The sequence below is a fragment of the Herpailurus yagouaroundi genome, unplaced genomic scaffold, assembly GCF_014898765.1.
Source record: "Herpailurus yagouaroundi ecotype Mexico unplaced genomic scaffold, PumYag 161, whole genome shotgun sequence".
In the NCBI taxonomy this organism is placed as follows: domain Eukaryota; kingdom Metazoa; phylum Chordata; class Mammalia; order Carnivora; family Felidae; genus Herpailurus; species Herpailurus yagouaroundi.
Window position 1 is genome coordinate 20,226,619 of NW_024412402.1, and position 21,634 is coordinate 20,248,252.

The following is a 21,634-nucleotide window of genomic DNA, read 5'->3' on the forward strand; positions in this document are numbered from 1 at the left end:
AGTACAACAAGGTGAAGCCTGCAGAAAGGAACTCCGTTGGCAGAGAAGGCACAGCTCACAGCTGTTCCTAGGACCATCTCCCTGAACTGCATAATTATCAGATTTAATGGGATGGCATGGAGATGACATAGCTCTGCTCCAGAACGCAGACATTATTCAGTCATCACCAGCACTGTCTATCTACATCAAGAGTTCTGCTGAATAAATGCAAAATATTTTCAAACAAGGGCTTTCTCCACTTCCGTGTCATGCTCCAAGCTTCGCTGTGAAGTTTCATATTAACCACTAAGTTATGTCTCATGTATCTACTTGCTAAAACTCTTCCTGCACAATGTCAACTACGTGAAACCTGATTAAATTCTTAATAACGTAATGATAGAGGCATAATAGAACCCTCTCTTCTTTAACTGCGGCAGGGCCTTCCTTGCCCCATTCAGTCAGTATCCTGGATAACTTCTGCTGGGTGTCTGCTCCCCTGCTAGCCCCTCTCGAGACATCCATCATCTAATTCAGTCCTCCCGGCAACCGTAAGCACTATTCCCATTTCAGAGATGAGAAAGCCAGGGCTTAGCAAGAGTTTCAGAAATAGTTTTAGAAGGGCTTAGTAGTTCCGTGAGGGCTTTAGAATTAGTAAGTAGCTGTCAGGGTTCAACTAGACGGCTTCAAAGTCTGCCTTTATTAGAGCATAAACTGATGCTGAGAGTGTCTGGGTCTGAACTGTAGGTTCACCCCTCACTAGCTGTCTGACAGCAGGCAAAGAGTTCAACCACGTGTCATGGTTTCACCTAGAAACTGACAGGCCCTGAGGAACAAATGAGCTGATGGCTATAAAACACCTACAACAGTGACTGGCACCGTAGTATAGTCAAGCACGGTGTTCGTTGTCATTAGCTGTTAAAAATTGCTCTTATGTTATTGCCCACAATCGATAAAAATACATAAAACTAAAAAACTAAAACAAATAAGCTAATCGTGTGCCAGTTGTGCTTGTAAAAGCTTTGGTGAGAAAGGAGAGCGCCAAGTAACAAGCATTATTTGTTTTCCAGGAATACAGTGTTTGAAACAATTGCCTGCCTGAACAATAAATATGCATCAACTGTACTTTCTGACCAGCCTAAATGTCTCGCACCTAAAAGAACTATGTATGTAACTGGAATCAATGCTGTAGTGATCGGTATTGTTTTTACCAGTTTTAGAGAATGTTGAACTGTCTTCTATGTTGTCAGCTCAATTGGTCCTAATATCTCTGTGTCGTGGTTATAAATCATTTAATCTAGGCTTAGTATTTAAACACTGGGGACCAAAAAAAAAATGATAAATTTGTGTTCTAGTAATACAAAAGTGATAGGTAACCAAAGGAAATGAGAAAAAATGAGAAAAAGTGGTGAAGCTAAATGAAGTAGAAAGTGGTTTTTTCAAAGAAGGCTATTAAATATGCTGTCCAGATCACTACTTAACCACCCGTACCAGAATCACAAGTAGCAGATGCTAATATTGTGGATTCCTGAGTCCAGGCCGGACCTACTGAATTAGACTATGTGGTGATGGCTCAAGAAATTGAATGTTTAACTGGTTTTCCAGATGCTTTATATACATTGTAAGTTTAAGAATCACTTGCCCAGTTTAAAACATGAACAAGTGGCTGAGGCGCCTGGGTGGCTCAGTCAGTTGAGTGTTTGACATCAGCTCAGGTCATGAGTTCGAGCCCCGCATCGGGCTCTGCACTGACAGCTCAGAGCCTGGAGCCTGCTTCGGATTCTGTGTCTCCCTCTCTCTCTGCTCCTCCCTCACTCATGCCCTGTCTGTCTCTCTCTCAAAAATAGACATTAAACAAATATAAATAAATAAAAATTAAGCATCACGATTGTGTTTTTAAGATGTACACTCTCAACTGCGTGACAAACGTGACCAGCTAAAAGGTCTTACTTCCAGTGCTTGCAGATGCCCAAGGTTTCACTGCGTCGGGGTCAGTATTACATTAAAATGTGCCTTTTCCCATAGAACCACAAGTAATTAAAGTCTCAAACACCACACTAGTGTGTCTGCCACTGATTCTTCAGTGATAAACACACATTTTAAGAAGCACTAGATTTTCATCCGTGTGAAGGAAATTTGGTGATGAAATTATTGGTAAAGAAATGAGAATCCCAGAAAATTAAGAAGACCCACAGGGAATGCCATACCGGTCTTTTCTTTAATCCCATCAGAGCCATTTCCATGGGAACACGTGTTCAGGTCTGGAATGCTTACCTAGAGCAGACGTTGTACGTTTGCTGACAGCGTGTAGTGCGGTAGGCAGGTATACGGAAAACGGCTGGCTCCCCGGGGCCATTGGTACTAAACAGGCAACTTTTTCTACTGCAGGCAAAGAGGGAGAGGCCCTAATAATTTAGGATAAAGAATTATTTGTAATTTATGACTCCCAAAAGGAAAACTAAGCTTTCAAAAGCTGAATATCGTGTTTTTCAACAAACACCGGTTGATAGGGAAATATTTTTGAGAAGAATTCTGGCACAGGCATCCGCTCTCGACCCCCTGGTCAGGTAGCCAGGCTAAGTTCAGTACCTGCCTCAGTCGAGTACTTTCTTCATCTGGGTTTGCCACAAACCAGCTTGCCACAGAGTGTAGGAGCTGACTCCTTTCTGGTCATTTCTCTCTGAAAAGTCAACAGGATGTCCAAGATGCTTTGAGGGAATCTTTGGAAATGTGGTGGTTATTTCGAATCCCCTTGTGGAGGGCTCCTGAGCTCAGAAGCCAATTCAGTTTCCTTGAAACTAGCAGCTTGGGAGTCAGGTCACAGCAGATGGTGTGGACTCCTTGGGGCAGCCCTAGATGGGGCAAGGCAAGTCTGTCTACACCTTCCAGCACAGTGCGACAGGTCTCTGCCTTTCTAAGTGACTGTTTGACCTGGGAAAAACCTTGCCAGGCGGCACACTGTGGCAAGTAGATATAAAAACAGGAGACGTTAAATCTCTTCCCTCAAATATATTCCATTTGGTATCATAATGTGTCATACACTCAGATTTGAATGTTGTTGAATATCCCCAATTACCCCATTCTGTTATAGCCATATTAGGTTGAAAAGGAAACACATACACAAACAAGTCTGTTTTAACCTGAAATAATTTTGTTGATATTTGAATTGCTTTCAGTGGGACATTTGCTTTCAACCACAAGATATCTCCATCTGGATTATCGGAGTACAAAATCTCTTCTCTCCCCCCTCCCCCAACCAAAACAAAGAAACAAACAAAACCCCAAACCCACAACTCAGCTTCAAATAAGTTTTGAAGAAATGAGACTCTAAATATTTACATATGGGTCGAGAAATAAATCACAAAACTATTTACAAAAATACACAAGCTTATATGCATTAACAATTTACACCAGTTCACAAAAATATTAAAACATAAAAAAAACACTATATAAATTAAAGTTAAGAACTCAAAAGTATGATCTAAGACTTCCTAGGATGCTTCTCTCATGCAGGTCATGGCTGAAAAAATCAGGTTTTGCTACCTTAGAATCTAAACTGTGAAACAACCATTTTTAGTCTTTGAACGCTAACAGTACTAATCAGAAAAGGAAAAAAGACCCTCTGTGCACACCAACATTAAAGTATACCATTCCTGACATTTCCGTAACACACACTACTGAAAATCACATGCCTCTAACCATTTGGAAAGTAACTTTCTGACATACTTCTGCTTTCCTTATTATTTCCTTACACACACTGCTCAGACGATACTCGGCCAACATAATGAATGGATGACTGACAAACGGGGCTGGGAACGGGTATTTGGACTTTGCAGGCTCCGTTTTTAACTCAAAGGGCACATTCCAAATTTATGCCATATGTGTCTATTGCTGTTTCCCATGTGGTCACCCAGTCTTCTATCTCCACTCATATTAATGGTCCCTCTTCTTTACATAGTCCTAGAATTTTTCAACCTGACTCTAACTTTAAAAAAAAAAATGCTCTGCCATTATAAAAGTGTGCAGGCCCTATCCGTGGGACCATCCCGGAGACTTGCATGTTTTAAAGGAAACTGAATACAATAAGCAGTAAGACTCGGATGAAATTAATAAGAAAATGGCACCTCTGGGGCGGTCAGCGAAGTCTCTGGCCAGACGTCTAGGGCGTATTCGTTTCAGTCAAACCAAACTGGGACATTGGAATTTTGCCAAAAAGATACAATCTGGAGACATGGCGAAGAAAATACCAATCGAATTCAATTATGGGTTTGATGCACAAGGGCAGCTCCATTTCCTTGATCACAATGTTCCGTATCAAAGCTCGAACATTTAATTACTGCTTGTGAAGCTGCACACAAGGTGAACTATGCTGAGGTAACCTGGCTCACAGTGATTTGCCGTGCACTTTCTACCCTACAAGACCAGAAAGGGAAAGATACAGGCAAAGTCCCTCAAAGAACTGACTCCAAAGTTAAGGCTGTATCTACATCAAGTGACACAACTCTAGATTTTACCTAAAGTTTGTGTTTCACAATTATACCAGTAATTTGGGTCATTCTTCTGTATTCAAAATATTCACCTGATATTTCTAAGCCCATAGGACATTAATAAAGTAATTGCTTTGAGGAATTAACCTTAGTATTCATAAAATAGATTTAGGTTCAGGAGTAAACAATGTGTGTGACAACAGATCCACAAATATTAAGACTGGACAGGACTCCTTCAGCCACCTCCTTCTGGGCTCTCCGTTACTAACACCATCTGTACCTCGTCATACCGGCTCCTTTCTAACGCTCCGTGCTGCTGGTGAGAACTTACAGGGCGTGTGTGACCTCAGAGGGGTAATGCATTGCCTACTTGACAAAAAGATGGTTAAGGTAAAAAAAAAAACAAAAACGTTAATGCTGCATACTCACCAAAGATCAAAATCCTGTATGTAGCACCTGACATGTTTGTGTGCTAGAAGAAAGTGTCCTATCAGGTTTCCTAACACTGTGACTATATTCCCATTGTGCCTACATGTTTAATCTAGAGACCTCCGTTTCCACAGACCTTTCACAGGTCAGCATTTCAGGATTGCTACCATGATCTTTATTGACTGAATTCCTCTCATCAATTCTGGGGAAACAAAAGAAAACCTTGTAGAGTAGCTCCACATATAAATAAATGTGTTCTTAAAACTTTATTTTTTTCTAAATATAAACCCTTAAAATGCAATCACATGATTTTCTTTTAAATAAAAAAAAGAACTGGCAGGAATCCTAATCTTTATACAATTTCACAGCAATAATAGCAGCATGTTTTTAGCCTCGTAAAAGATTTCTTCCTTTGCTCTAAATAAAAGTTAATTCCAAGTTTTAAAAAGCCAGAGCAGCAATCATCCAGTAAATGGAATGAAATTCTCCTAGTGTCTTCTACAAACTGAGCTTTTAAAACATGTGCATGGACAAAACTCAAGTATTACTGAGAGTTATGGAATGCCACGACAATCTAAACTCGTTTGTAAGTATAGGACTGCCTTGTCAGTCTGGCGTATGTGCTCGGGGGGCAGGGGGTGTTGAGAAGATGGAGTGGAGTGGCGGGCCAGACAGTGGTCTGCTCCTGCTCCAACCGGGAATGTGACTTTCAAAAGAAAGTCCTGGGTACTCAACATGTTTAACATGCCCGCAGAGTTGTAAGAGCTATTCCTGCGATGCTGGTGTAAATGGTAATTAAGGACGACTGTGGTTGCACAAGTACAGTGTGAACAAACAGCACGTGAATCCTTTAGGATGTAAACAGTGAACTGCCCAGAATTCTGGTGCAATGGGGCTGTGCACTAAGTGTAATTATTGCAGGGGCTTGCAGTTTACTAACAGGTAATTCGTAGCTACTTTAAGAGTTCCCAAGAAACCTGTACTCTGGTTTAGAAACAGAAATTAACATGTAAATCTGTAATCATGATAAACGATGTGTATTTATCCACCAGTCAGGTCATGCTGGGTTTGTTTTTTTTTTCTCCCAATGGCGGGGGGCGGGGGGGGGGGGTGGCTTTGGAGAACAAATGGTGTGAGATGTTTTACTAGGATTACAATTTATCAAATATTATTGAGAGAAAAAAAATTACTGAAGGCAGGCAACACATCAGAAGCACTGATGGGGTTCTGTGGTGCTAACAAAGTTCACTGAGTTCTGCCTACGAAGCTTCTTCTCACTTTAGAATCCCTTCTGCAGTGGACATCAGCCTGCTCGCCGAACTGCACGGAACAACTCTGAGAAGGATGAAAAGGACGTGGTTCAGCTTGGGTCTAAATGGCCTGACATTTTATGATGACTCTTTCTTAAATGCTTCAAGTCTTAATTCCTTTATTGTTTTTTGTAATTATAATGTGCTAATTGTCTGACAGAATCATCTGAAGGATCGGGGAGAAGTTTTTCTCTGTTCGAATTTAACACACCAGACCCTTCCAAGTCAGGGAGAAGGAAGTGAGGGTAACTGAGTGTCAGTCTGGGCACCTGCATGGCTACTGAAAAAGTACGGAGGAATGCCACAGAAAATGCAAAAGCCTACCAGGAAATAGACAGAAACTGCTCTGCGCTATATAGCAAACACTAAGAAGGACAAAGTTAAATTCAAATTCGGTGAAAGGCAGTCCTCAGGCTCTTACAAAATTAGCCCCATATGGCAAGTATGGTCTGTGACAAATTTCTTCACTAGGTTTTCAACACAGTGCTTTACAATCATTCAGATTTCTTTTAATGACAAAAATCAGTCTATAGATGGAAGAGGTGGTGATGAAGCAGGAAAGGGGGAAAAATGGTAATTTTTCTTTTTTGTTGTTGTTTTTAATGTGGTAGGAGGGAATTGTAGCTTTTTTTTTTTTTTTTTTAATCTTTTTGGTTACTGAAAAAAATAGAACAGTCCACTGTCCAGCAGAGGCTGCTTCAACTCTATTGCTCCGGGGCTCATTCTGCATGGATCTGTGTTTCGGGGTGCTGCAAGGACAACTCTGTGGGCAGGAAGGCCCCCTGACCCAGAGCGGTAGCATATGTCCTGTTTTGTGGGTGGGGGAAGCCAGAGGGCACATAGGTCCCCATCGCTCCTCCTGCAAAGCCTCCTCGCTGGTGCTGGGGTGGGGAGTGGTAACCCTCCAGGTTGTCATACTGGGACACAACAGTCATACCGCCCTGGCGCTTGCCGTGTGTTTGGTATTGGTACAGCACAGTGGGGTCCCTCTCCGAATGCTGAGTATGGTGGAGCTTCAGGCTATGACTCCGCTCCGGTTTCGGGGGTGGGACTACTGACTGGCCCAGGTGTTCCTCCTCTTTGTAGCAGTCTCTGGAGTGTTTCTCTGGGGCGGGAGGCTGCCTAGCCCGAGGCCTCTCCAGCTCTTTGGAGAGCCTCACCTCTTTGTGGTTCAGTCTCAGAGATTCCTGCCCCGATGTCATGTATGTCCCTCCAGAGTTATGGTAGCTGGCTGGCTCAGAAGTGTCTGGAATCCCTTTGGGCCCATAATCTAACTGGCCAGCCCCTTGGGGGTAAGGTGGCCCATTTTTTGATTCACATAACTGCCTATGGCTTGCTTCCTGATGTGCCCTGTGCTCAGGGAGACTACAACCCATGTCGTGAAGCTTCCTGTTCCTGAGGCTACTCTGCTTCTGAGGGAGGGATGGTTTCTCCGACTGTCCGTTGCCATATCCTCCGTGGTGGTGGGCTCTATCAAACTCTGGCTCTGGATGCTTCCTGTAGAAGCGCTCCTCTCCCTCGGGACTGACGGCCTTGGCTGCGTGCCGCCCCTCCTTGCCCTCTGCCACTGAGAGAAGTCCAGTTTTCCCAGGATCTGATTTACTACGCAGGTGGATGACATAGATCCCGCCCAGGTCATCCTGCACGGCCGGGGTCATGTTATCATACTGAGACATGACAGGCCCTTTCACCTTCTGCCGAGCGCGGCTCTCTCTCCGGATAGACTGCATGCGGTATTTTTCCATGTCCTCAAGATCCCATGAGGTGTAAGTGTGCTTTACCTCAGCAGTTGGAGGCATGTTGACTACATTATGGTCATTACCAGAGAAATAGCCGGTCATGTTGGCCCGGGGACGTGGGAGCAAACCAGCGTAACTGTAGAAGTTCTTTCCTTGCAGCCTCGGATTGTAGAAGGCAAAATCGCGATTGGGTAGGCGGTGAAGGGGCCTCAGCTGTACTGTGCTGTAGGCGTCCACATCACACAGGGCTCCTTCTGGACTGTAATAGGAGCTAGAAGAACTGGAGTATGGGCTATACCGGTAGTGGACCCGGCCATTCTCAAAGTAAGGCTGAAGCTGAGTGACGTGATAATCTGAGCGGGCCTGGGAGGACTGATATGGCTTATACTGGTACAGGGGTCTTGGGCAGTAGGCTGGTTCATCGTCTGGGGGAACTTCCGTCCGTGAAATGGGAACCGAGCGAATCATGGAAGATGGAGGGGCATGGAGAGACTGTACCCTCCGGATGGTAGGGTACGGAGGAATATCTTCAGGGTAACAACTACTCCTAACGGAGGAGCCCAAAGAAGATACATACTCAACTCGGCCGCATGGCTTGGAGTGATGTCCAGACGCGTTTCTTCCTGGGGCCACGTATGTGTTGTAACGAGGTCCCATGGAGGCTGGTGGCTCTGATCTGGCACCATACACCTGGTGCTGCTCCAATTTATTGTGGTGTGGAGGTACGCTCTGGGGACGGTACTGGCAGTTGGGGATCATACTGAAATGCAGACAGTTTTCTGGACCAAAGGGTTCAGTGGTGACATCAGGCCTCGCAAAGGCGGAATAAGTTGTCTTCTGAGAAGCATGCTTAGGTTGTGGGACAGGAAGTGGTAAAGGCAGAACATCGTCCACAGGAGCTGAGGAAGCAGTGACAAAGGGGTGATAGCTGGCGCTGCTGGCAGGATCTGCACTATTGGAGTGGATGGCAGCGGCCATTTTACTCTCCAGTGTCCTGGTGGGGGGCACCGGTGCGGTAAAGCCACAGGACGAGTACACGGGGACAGACTCGGCACGCAGGTGCAGTGGTGGGGCCCTGGCACCTTCCCGCACCTTGTCAGGAAGGCCTGGCTGGAGAGCAGGAGCAGACATGGGACACTGAATGGCTGTGCTGCCATCACCGACCAGGACATGTGCGGGGTCATCGGTGGCTCTGGGTTCAGGTGGTCTCTCTGGAGCTGGAACTGCTTGAACCTATTGAAAGATGACCACATTATGAGCTTGTTTTTTATGCTCCCCTCTGTGGAATCAAACACTGTTCGACTCGTAACCCACACTCTGAGGCTATTTGGAGTAGCAGCATGAAATTTCCCAAGCCATGTGGTAGCACTGGTCAAGACGGCAAGCCAGTCCGTCCTCGCTGCCAGGAAAAGAAGGTCTGTGCTGCAGCTGCCACAGCAGCCATTACCATCCTTGGAAAACTGTTCTAACTTACGATCAGTTTTCAATGTGAGACAAGGCTGCTTATGACATGACCTTAATGTGCAGACCAAAACACATAGTCAAGCTCAGGGGCACCTGAGTGGCTCAGTCGGTTAAGCATCCGACTTCAGCTCAGGTCATGATCTCATGATCTCGCAGTCTGTGGGTTTGAGCCCCATGTCAGGCTCTGTGCTGACAGCTCAGAGCCTGGAGCCTGCTTCGGATTCTGTGTCTCCCTCTCTCTCTCTGTCCCCTGCTCATGCTCTGTCTCTGTCTCTCAAAAATAAGTAAACATTAAAAACATTTTTTAAAGCATAGTCAAGCTCAAAAATATACACCCATCTAGCTAGTCTATCCATCTAGCTCAGCCTCCATGCCAAGAACATTTTGTTAAACAAGGAGAGTTGATCCCAGCTGGAGAGATTTGTGAAGTGAATCACAGTGACAGGTAGTGAGCAGTTTAAGCCCCCGAATCCAGGGAAGGGTAAGGAAGTGACCTGTCTGATGTGCTATTCAAATCAGTTACTGTCTGTCCCCACCTTCTATTCCACCCTGGTCTGTAGCAGCTGAAGCCAAACGGGACCCCCACTGCAACAGTGCTTCCTGAGAAGCAGTTGCTAGAAACAGCATCCTCCACTAAAGACTAGATATTGAAGTCCTTTTAGTTCACGGTGACCACAAAATGCATGGACTACTTTTCTAAAGTACGAGAAAATTTGAAAGAAACTTCAGCATTCTGCATACAACATTCTCTCATCACAACAGATGTCTGGCTGCAGAACAACCTGCTGGCTTATGCTAGGAACTAACAAAAGACCTAAAATGATGTAATCGCTTACATTTCTAAAACCTCTGTAAGGCAGAAAGGCAGAATAAAGCATGGTCATTGTGCACATGTGAATAATTGGCACAGGGTGGTTAAATGACTTGCCCACAGTCACAATGAATCACTAGTGGAATTGGGCAAAAAACAAAAAACAAAAAACAAAAAACAAAAAATACCAACCTGCAGCCCCGAGAGCTGCAGCCCAATGTGACTTATTTGATCATGACCTCTCTGTATTACAAGAAGAAACCACCTAGATGCTTTAGAAAGAGAAGACAGCAGGCAGAGTTCAGCAACAATCATTGAGTAACTGCTCCTTCCTCAAAGAACAACCAGCATCAGGGTAAAGGCAGGGTCCAACCTCAGATAGGAAACGTTTCATGGAAACCTGCCACAGGACTTAAAATAAATGTCGTATCTGACTCACCCTGCTGACAAATGACATACCTTTGGAAAGCATTTCTTTCATCTCCCTGAATCCCTCCCCTTCTTACCTTGTGGGAATTATTTAATCCCGTGCTGGCCGCTGCTTGTACCTGCCCTGTGACGGGCAGCTGCTCCGCTGGCCTCTGGGAAGGAGGGGGGGGAAGGGGGCGGCTAGTTCTGTGCGGACGCTGGAGGGTGGCGGCAGCAAAATCGGCTGCGGTGGGTTGCTGGACCACATCCCAGCTGGCTTCCCTGGTGCTTATCTCAGCCGCCGCCGCCGGAGCGGTTGTCAGGTAAGCCATGGTGGCTGTGCTGGTATTGTCTTCAGGGGACCCAGAAGGAGGGTAGATTTTGTCCTTCGGCAAACTAGAAGGTGTGGGAGATTTGTCTGCAAGTTCTGAAGGGTGATGGGGTTTATCTACACTTGCACCAAGATAAGGAGGCTGATCTCCGCTATAGAAATGAAGCTGAGGCTGGTCCTGATCCATAAAGGAGACAGTTGGCATACTAGTCTTCCCAGAATGGTCTTCAGAGAAGCTTATGTGATCATCAGACTTAGAGTCTGTTAAGGGAACTGATGGGATTCTGGCCTTTTCTGGGTCCCCAGATAAATAGGTTTGATGTGGATGATTCCCTGGTAAGTCTGCCTGGTGGAGCTGCTCCCCGGATTCAGTTGCACTGGAATGAGAGTGATTCCCAACTGCTGTGTCTGCTACAGGCTGGCCACAGTTCCCAGATACCTCATTCTGGAGGCGGGATTCCTCTGCTGGCCTATCAGTTTGGTAATAGGCTTTATCTAGAGTGATGTTAGAGTAGGAACTAGGCAGTTTATCTTCGTTTGCAGCCACTGCTAGGTCTCCGTAATTCGTATAAGCAGCCTGGGCGGGCCCTGGTCTCTTCAATGACTGAGTTGAAGCTTGCTGTGCAGACTCAGCTAGTGCTAGCGCCAACAGGCGGGCCACATTTTTCGGAGGCGGTGGTGGTGGGATAAGAGAGACTGAACTGACGGGAACGGAATCCTGAGGGGGGTCATGGGTAACTGCTCCTGGTGGGAAATTGGGAAAGAAAATGAGAGTGAAAAGGTAGCTTGTGTTATCCTGTACTGGAAATCCAAACACTCCCCATCTGATCACTACCAAATAGGTGCCTTCCATATTTCAAAATGGCAATCCATGACTTCCATCCCACATGCAAATGTTGTAGAGAACACATCTGGTTCAGGAGGAAAACTAAAACAAATTGTTTAGAGATTGCAATCTCCTCTTGAACTGCTACAGAGATGAGGGGGAAAAAAAAGCGGTCCCTCATCTGGCTCAGAAAAGATTGCTTAGAAAACAAGCTTCAAGTGCCTGAAGACTGTTATTAAGAATAGGTTTTTTTTGTTTGTTTTTGTTTTTTACATTTGATGGTGTAGGCTGGCTGGTTAACTTGTAAGGCTATAATATAGGTATTTTTATTAGAAGAGAAAACAGAATCAAGAGCTACGAAGTTGTGCAAAAATTATCCATGAATTCTGACTGTCCAAAGACTTTAAAAGGGGACTTTATGAAGGTCTGGAGCAGGACCATTGGTCCTTTGGGAGACTTTTGTTTGACTGATTTTAATTTAGGGCTTTGAGCCATCAGCACCTCCCAGAAAAAACAAAAAAACATTCTCTTTGATTAAAGGCTAGCTGTGGAGCAAATTTCTCTCTTAAAAGGCACAGTTGGCACACAGGATTGATGATCCCTCTTAGCTTAAAGAAAGAATGGAGAAAAACAAATGGTACCTGTCTGAGTCTGTCCAGAAGGTACAGCCTTACTCTGACTGCTTAAGACGGCCTGTTCCTCTTTCCCTGGTGACTCTACTTCTGCAGCAGCCACCTGGTCTAGGGGCTGGACTTCAGACTCACATCCTTCTTGGGACTCTCTCTCTTTTGTTTTCATCTTTACTACCTGGGTGGGGGATCTATTTATGACATCACTTTCTTCAATGCTTTTGTTCCAAGTTGGAGAAGACGCATTCGGAGCTGCTGTATTTGAAACCGTACCAATGACTTCAGATACCCGAGTGGGAAGAGTCACTGAAATTGGCTCAGATATGTTCATTGAAGGCGATTTGCTTAGTTTCCGTCCAATCTTTGGAGAGAAAGCGTAGACAACCTTTTCAGTGAATGAGGATGGCTTGGATGACTTCTCTTCAGTTGGGCTCAAGTCCAGGGTAAAGAATGGACTCAGTTTCTCCTGCACAGGAGAGACGGCTTCAGAACTTGCTGTGCTTCCTGGAGTCTGCGACTGGCTACCACCTGCTTCTGTATCCTTTTTATTGGTACTTGGTTTATCCTTGGAGTATCCTAATGAATCTAAAAAGGAGGCACCGCTCTCCAGACATTCTGATTCAGCCTTAGGGGGACTACACTGAAATGACATGGGATCAAAATCCAGGCTGGCTACTCCAATGTCTGGTGGGCTCAAGTCAACATCTTCAGCTGCGTGAGGAGACATAAGAGCTGGAATATGGAGCAGCCCTACTTCCTCCTCACTTTCATTGTCATGGGGCAGATTATCATAGGAATTACAGCGGTTCCCCAGCATTTCTCCATTAAAAGAGGCACTCAGTGCATCACTGCTAGATCTGGGTCTTCGGGGTCGGAACAGCTTGGAATCGCCTGGCAAAAACGGATAACAGTATCAACATTTGAATGCATAGGATACACAATACACAACACCATGAAAGTCACCTAGTCAGTAGAGTAGTAATGCACTACGGAGGGTAAGAAAATGTTAACGTCTCAGTTTCTTTCCAGAAATTGTCTCTTGGGCGTATGGTTGGAACTCCCAAACCAAAAGCTAAATAACAAAAACATCTGATAATATTCAGAGAGAGAATGCAGCGTTTGATGGTTTCAACAGGAAAAAGGACTCAGAACTATTATTATTAGTCCAACATTGACTCCTGTGGTGACTTTGGGCAAGATTTCATTTCTTTTGGTCTTAGTTTATCACTCATCTCACACATGACTTCTAAGAATCAACCACTAAAAGAGTACTTTGGATATATAATAGCAAAGGGGATTTTTCGTTTTTGTTTTTGTTTCTTTGGCAGGAAAAATCCTCATAATAACACATTTCTAAAAAGCAAACATCTCAACTAAAAACTCCCTACGATTCCATAAAGTATTTACATATACTTAGTACAGGATTCTTTTCAGATACTTAAGCAAAAACAATTTCATTTTTTTCTTTAATGAGTATAGGCTTTGAGTTTCTCAGGCAGAGTCCTTCCATAGTAGATTGTTTCATGATTTTATGATATTGCTAAATATCCACTGGTAAAAGAAATCTTCTATCCCACCATTCTATTACAATTATTAGAATCACCATGTTGAAAATGTACTATAAAGAACTAGATAAATGCATTCAAAATGTGTTAACCACTTATAAAATTAATCTCTACTAAAATATTATTTTCTGCTTAATACTGGCATCTACTCAGGGGTGCCTGGGTGACTCAGTCGGTTGAGCGTCTGACTTAGGCTTAGGTCATGATCTCACGGTTTGTAAATTCGAGCCCCGCATTGGGCTCTGTGCTGAAAGCTTGGAGCCTGGAGCCTGCTTTGGATTCTGTGTCTCCCTCTCTCTCTCTCTGCCCCTCCCTTGCTTGCTCTCGGTCTCTCTGTATCTCTCTCAAAAATAAATAAACATTAAAAATATTTTTAAAAAAATACTGGCATCTACCCAGTCCAGTTCATTATATCTGTGAGTCATTCTCTTAACTACAGAGAAATGGAAAATCTTGGAACCCTTAAGATGTCAGACACCCAACTAAGGGATGTGTGAGGGTTTCTTGAATCACAAGCAGAGCCACGGGTCTATGAGGATCTGGCAGTTAGAAGAGTTAATAAATGAAGATGAGAAATCTGACCAGCATGACGACACCCAAGATACCTCAAAAACATGATTTTAATATCAACAGATTAAGAAAGCCCTTGAGAAATCAATGTAGCTCCTGATTATTTTTGTAAAAAGGGCCTTTTTTTTATTTTTTGAGAGAGAGAGCCAGAGCAAGTGAGTGAGTGCAAGTGGGGGAGGGGTAGAGGGAGGGAACAAGAGAGAATCTTAAGCAGCCTCCACAGTGAGCACGGAGCCCAACACAGGGCTCAATCTCAGGATCCCAAAACCATGAGATCATGACCTAAGCCAAAATCAAGAGTCTGACGCTTAACTGACTGAACCACCCAGGAGCCCCCAAAAGGGCCTTCTTTATAATCCTGCTGCATATGCCAAACATGAAGTAAAGGATGTCCTATTTGCTATTATATGGTTTTGTCAAAAAAGTTGTACGTCCTTCTAATATTGCAGTTCATTGTTCAGTCTAAAACACAGTACATAACTGCAACTATAACCTGACTTTTGCCAAGGAGGGGCTTAAAAAACTTACTTTCCTGATTTTTAGTTTTGTCAAGTTGCAGTGAAACCATTTTGTACTCTTTACTAGAATTTTGGTCGCCATTTTAAGAGGATTCACTTGCAAGTTTTTTTCTCCTCATACTGAGGATATATCTTCAGATAATGAGGACTGCCTATAATCAATCTGATCTATGAAATTTAATGTCAGGTTAAGCCATTTACAAGACAAAAGGCTACTAGTCTGAAAGCTGCTTCATTTTATACTTTGTGAAACTGTGCTTTCATGAAATCTAAAGCAAGAAATACTAATAACATCATTTTCCACTGGGCATTAATAAATATAAACGGTTAACTTAAAACATTTCACCTATTTTTATGTAAACTGAATAGCAATCATGTCAAAGTGAGGAAATGAGAGACTGGTACTATATGAAAATATCAATGGACAATGCTAGATATTAGGATTCTTTGGAAATGATAGTCTATAGCCTATTTATTAAGCATGTACTTATTAAATATCCTCAATTGTGTTCTTTAATGAAATAAAGAATAAAACAATTGATGCTTTTAGTCTTACCATCGACTGCATGGAGAGAAGTAAGAGATTCTTCACTCTTAGCTGAACGGAGGGTTCCTTCTGCCCTGCCACCTGAAGAAGGAAATCCAAATCGCGTGAAGTTTTATTCACTGCTACAGATGTAGAGGAAAGGAACACTGTTCGTCTCTACACACATTTAAACTGCCAAGAGTGAACAGCTTTACATTTTGACAATCACATTCAATTTAAGCATTATATTATATAAGGTGCTGTCTTGTTTTCAGATGGTTTCCTATGTGAAAAATCTCTTCTAAAAGATTATGAACTTGAGAATACGGATGAATTTTAAAACTTCTTTCCGTTGTATTTCCTAAAGACTAGCATGATATCTTAAGATGACATCATACTAGACTTAGGGTAAGACCTAAATCTAATGACTGGTGTCCTTCTAAGCAGAGAGGACACAGAGACCGAGGAGGCCATACAGAGACAGGCAGGGAGTGGAGTGACACCACCAAGAGCCAGCAGAAGCTGGAAGAGGTGAGGGAAGATTCTTCCCTGGATCCTTTGAAGGGTATATGGCCTTGCTGACACCTCAGTTTCAGACTTTTAGCCTACAGAACTATGAGGGGATAAAGTTCTGTTGGTTTAAGTCACCCAATTTGTAGTAACTTGTTATGATAGCCCTAGGAAACTACCACAGTGCCTTGATTACGTATGTTGGATCTTATTTGTTAAATATCATCATCCTCATTTACCTCTTGGCCATGCTCAACACTGGTGACACTTTCTGTTTAAACCCCTCCTCCATGATTTCTGGTGATCACAGAAATGAGAGCAAGGTGTGTCCACTGCCTATCCTTCTGTAATCATTTCCTCTTACTCTTTTCGTAACAACTCTCCTTTTTCCAGTCCTTTAAACACTGCTTTTCTCCAGACTCAGTTCCCAACCTGCTTCTCTCACTCAACAGGCTCTCCCATAAAATCTCTCTCCAGAGTTTTCATCCTTGAGCGTTTGCTGATGACTTCCAAATCCATATTTCTACTAATATTAAGCCCCTTTACTGAATTCCAGATCCATACTACTAATCATCTCTTGGCCATGTCCAACTCACCGTGTCCAAAATAAACACATCGTTTTTCTTCCCCAGACTACTACTCCCTACATGAATAATGCCATCTCCCTAATCATTTAATGAGAACTGAAAATGATCTTTGCTCCTCTTTTTTTCTCATCCTTCACAATCCTTTGGTCACTCAGCCTTGTAGATTCTGCTTCCTAAATATCTCAAATCTATTTCCCACTTCTACTGTCACTGCTTACTCCAGACACTCACTGTTTGTTTCTTGGTTGTACCATTGTAACTGTCTCCTAATTACTGTCCAGTCTCCAGTCTTCTTCTCTCCCCATATATTCCCTATACTGCTGCTGAAGTCATCTTTCTTCAATGCAAGTGTGATCGTGTTACATTATTAAAGCCACTTGATAACCCCCAAAGGAATGGAAGACAAAACCAAAACTCTGACAAGCACACAAGGCCCCTAGGGACCGAAACCTCTTTTTGTACCATAATGTACCAGGCCAAGTTCCCTGCTCCACACATGAGCACACACCTTACTCTCATTTCCTGAAATACCTTTCTCAGCCTCTTGGTGATCACATGAATCCCTACTTATCTTTCAAAAAACCAAGTCAAAGGGTGTATTTCTGACTACTAGTCCCTTTCCCTATACAAATTGGCATGTCCTACCATAAATACCTCACACAAACATCTACCTCAATTGCTATGATTCTGAATGAAATTTATCTTCTTACACATATGATTTCCCAAGTAAGTCTCTGAAGGTAGGGGCAGTATCTTAATTTTCTTTTTATCTGAGAGGCTGCTATCAATATATCTAGTATATGCTTACTTAGTACATGACGGCAAACCGAATGATGAATTAAATGAACTGAACGTTGTATTTCTAACATTCAAGCACTACTATCCTTCCTAGATTCAGAAGCTGTCAATGTCAGCAGATGATGGATTTTAAACTATTGTTACGAGTAGTATTTTCAACAACAGTAAGCGATTTCTTTAATATAATAAGATACTCTCATCAATGAATTACCCAGGAAAAAGATAGATTCCTTGGTTGTAAGAGTCATAAACTTAAAAGGCATACTGAAACATGGTTTTATCACATTTTAAATCTATATAAATGTACATGAATAAACTTAACACCACGGCAGTTATTTTGTATTAACAGCAATATATAAAACTATGCTATGAGTATGTTGTGAATTTTAACCACATTCTCACTCTATATAATCTACACAGTTTCCACAAGAAACTGGGTACTTCTACGTGTTTATGTATGTGTCTGCGCATAAAAGAAGACAATTCAGGGGTAGCACCACAACCGTGGACACACCATACAGAAACACAGTATAACAATACACTGACTACAGACCCAGAGTGCGCCATGGGACGGGCAGTGCGGAGCGGCCGTGTGGGCTGCTGTCCCGGCAGCAGAGCACAGGAAGGGCAGGAGAGCACCAACCTTTCAGAGCCATGGCTTTCATCTCAGAAGGCTCACTCTCATTCCGCTGCAACTTCCGCTTAGAAACAGATGATGATTTCCCCAAGTTGAAAAAGGAACGCCAGCTGCCCACGGGAGATTTTTTCATTTTATTTTGAGGCCTCCTCCTGAAAGAGAGAAAATAACCTGTGTTAAGATATCCCAGGGGCTATCCTTACTTACAGGAAATGTACAAATGATGGAAAGAACCAAAGAGCCTAGAGAGGCACAGCTGAAAACATACACATACACATACATATGTATATGTGCACCTAAACTGTGCAGCTAAAGCATGAAATGGAAATAAAATGTATAGGTTTGTTTTTTATTTTGGAGAGAGAGAGAGAGAGAGAGAGGGAGACAGAGAGAGGGAGACAGAGAGAGAGAGAGGGAGAGAGAGACCACGAGTCAGGGGTAGGAGCAGGGGGGGGGGGAGAGAGAGAGAATCTCAAGCAGGCTCCACTCTAGTGCAAAGCCTGATGTGGGGCTCGATCCCACAACCCTGAGATCACAATCTAAGCCGGAATCAAGAGCTAGACACTCAACCGACTGACCCAACCAGGCACCCCTCAATTTTAATATTAATAACTAGTCACAAAGGTAATTTTTATACAGGTTTTTATATTTAGATCAGTAAGTGAAATAAGTTGCGAATAAGAAATATTTGGACGTAGGAATTATTAAAACTCTAAAAATAAAAGAGTTAAAGAAAATTATTTTACATGTAAGTAAACAGAATTCAACCAAAAAGAGGGGCACCTGGGTGGTTCAGTTGGTTAAGTGTCCAACTTTGGCTCAGGTCATGATTTCATGGCTCATGAGTTTGAGCCCTACATTGGGCTCTGTGCTGACTACTCAGAGCCTAGAGCCTGGTTTACATTCTGTGTCTCCCTCTCTCTCTGCCCCTCCCCCCACTTATGTTCTGTCTCACTCTTCTCCCTCTCTCTCAAAAAATAAATAAACATTTTTTTAAAAATTAGAAAAAAAATACACCAAAAAGAAAAGTATTACAAACGATAACTAGCATATATTGAAAGGCAGGCACTGTGCTAACTGCCTTATATGTAATAGCTCGTCTAAATTAAAAATAACCATATGAGGAAAGTACTAATATTCTCATTGTAAGGCTGAGGAAACTATGACACTAATTTTAAGTAACTTCCTTAATGTTATAAAACTAGTAAATAATGGAGGCAGGGTTGGAACCCAGTATCTACTCTCTTAACTACTATTCTAGAAAGAAATTTTTGAAGAGATTATGGAAAATGCTGGTAGGCATCTTTTTTTTTTCCCCCTCCTCCAGTCTCACTGGCCCAGCACTGGCAGAAGCCAGTTCTGACACTATCCATCTACCTTGCTAACACTATGCCCAGTATTCCCTTCAGACTAGTCCCACCCGACCCACCTGTCCCTGCTGGCACTCCTCCAAAGTGGCTCCTGCCGCACCTAGCAGGCAGCCTTGGTCAGGATGGGGCCCATCCAAATCCAAAGCAATTCCTGCCCCAGGGAGGGAGGGAGCCACCCCGGCCACCAGCACACGGGCAGTAGCTACAGAGGCCTCTTAACCAGCTGCACCAAAGGTCGCCCCTCACCAAGCATTCCCACAGCAGCTACAGCCAGGCCTCTCAGACCACCACGCTGAAGTCCAGCTGTGCCCACCAGTGTGCCCACAGTGGTCATGGCTGGTCACTGTAGGCAGCTGGACTGAGGGCCAGCCCCGGCCACCAGCACATCCACAGCAGTCCCCACCCACTCACAACAGCAGAACACACGCAACCCACAGAGGGGACACCCCAGAGCACCTGGTTCTGGTGACCAGGAGGGATTGCAATACTGAGCTCCACAAGATGCCTTCTTCTTCTTCTTTTTTTTTTTTTTTCAACGTTTATTTATTTTTGGGACAGAGAGAGACAGAGCATGAACGGGGGAGGGGCAGAGAGAGAGGGAGACACAGAATCGGAAACAGGCTCCAGGCTCCGAGCCATCAGCCCAGAGCCCGACGCGGGGCTCGAACTCACGTACCGCGAGATCGTGACCTGGCTGAAGTCGGACGCTTAACCGACTGCGCCACCCAGGCGCCCCAACACAAGACGCCTTCTAATAACGCTACTACTACCTTAGGCCTGGGAGACAGCTGACTACCCAATACAGAGAAAGAATAATGAGGAGACAGAGGAATATGTTCCAAATGAGATAACAGGACAAAACCTCAGAAAAAGAACTAAACAAAACAGAGATAAGTAATCTACCTAATAAACAATGCAAAGTAATGGTCACAGATGCTCACTGGACTTCGAAGGAGAGTGGATGAAGTCAGTGAGAACTGCAACAAAGAGATAAAAAATGGAAAAGAGAACCAAAAATGCTGAAAAAACAGAATAACTGAAATGAAAAATACGCTCGAGGGGATCAACAGCAGATCAGAGGACGCAGAAGAATGGATCAGCAACTTGGAAGACGGGGTGGCAGAAACCACATAAGCTGAACAGCAAAAAGAAAAAAATTTTAAAATGACAGTAGGCAAAAGGGCCTCTGGAAAACATCAAGCATCTTAACATTTGCATTATGGGGGTCCCAAAAGGAGAAAAGCAGGGGGGCAGAAAACGTACTTGAAGAAGTAATAGCTGAAAACTTCCCTAACGCAGGGAATAAAACACACATCCAGGTCCAGGAAGCCCAAAAGCCTCCCAGAAGATGAACCCAAGGTGGTCCGCACAAAGACACATAATAGTTAAAATAGGAAAAATTAAAGGTAAGGAGAGAATCTTAAAAGCAGCAACAGAAAAACAAATAGTTACATACAAGGGAAACCCCATAAGGCTATCAGCTGATTTTTTAGCAGACATTTTTCAGGCCAGAAAGAAGTGAAATGATATATTCAGAGTGCTGAAAGGAAAAAATCTACAGCCAAGAACACTCTACCTGACAAGGCTCATTCAGAAGAGATAGACTTTCCCAGACAAACAAAAGTTAAAGAAGTTCCCTACAAAACTAGCCATACAAGAAATGATACAAAGCCTTTTTTTTTTTTAAGTAGAAAAGGCCATAACTAGAATGGAAATGATTAAAGGAAAAAATTTCACAGGTAAAAGCAAACATAAAGATCAATCATTTATAAAGCTAGTGTGAAGGTTGAAAGAAAAAAGTAGCAAAATCAAGTATACTTAAAAAATTAGTTAAGAGACTCACAAATAGAAAGATGTAAAATATGATGCCATATACATAAAATGTAGAGGAAGGAGTAAAAATGTGTGTTTTAACTTAAGTGACCATCCACTCAATATAAACTGCTATATACATAGGGCATTATATATGAACCTCAAGCCTACAAACCAAGATCCCATAATAGATGAACACACACACAAGAGAAAGGAATCCAAGCACAACACTAAAGAGTCATTAAATCACAAGGAAAGATAGCAAGAGAAAAAGAAAGAAACAAAGAACTAAGAAAATAACCAGAAAACAATGAACAAAATGGCAATAAGT

At 43.2% G+C, this 21,634-nt stretch overlaps 1 protein-coding gene across 6 annotated transcripts in view; it reads right to left on the minus strand.

Moving 5' to 3' along the window:
• Positions 1 to 3,105: 3,105 nt before the first annotated feature.
• ARHGAP32 (Rho GTPase activating protein 32) overlaps positions 3,106 to 21,634 on the minus strand; it is a 309,577-nt gene continuing 291,048 nt past the window's right edge. For 5 of the 6 annotated variants that reach the window (XM_040483526.1, XM_040483527.1, XM_040483525.1 and 2 more), the window contains 5 exons: positions 18,128 to 18,273; positions 15,620 to 15,691; positions 12,423 to 13,301; positions 10,723 to 11,699; positions 6,922 to 9,174 (listed from right to left, as the gene is read on the minus strand). In XM_040483526.1, coding sequence (XP_040339460.1) covers positions 6,922 to 9,174; positions 10,723 to 11,699; positions 12,423 to 13,301; positions 15,620 to 15,691; positions 18,128 to 18,273 — 4,327 coding nt within the window. Of the gene's footprint in view, positions 9,175 to 10,722; positions 11,700 to 12,422; positions 13,302 to 15,619; positions 15,692 to 18,127; positions 18,274 to 21,634 lie in introns of all 6 variants that reach the window. The other variant, XM_040483524.1, reaches the window with a different exon arrangement.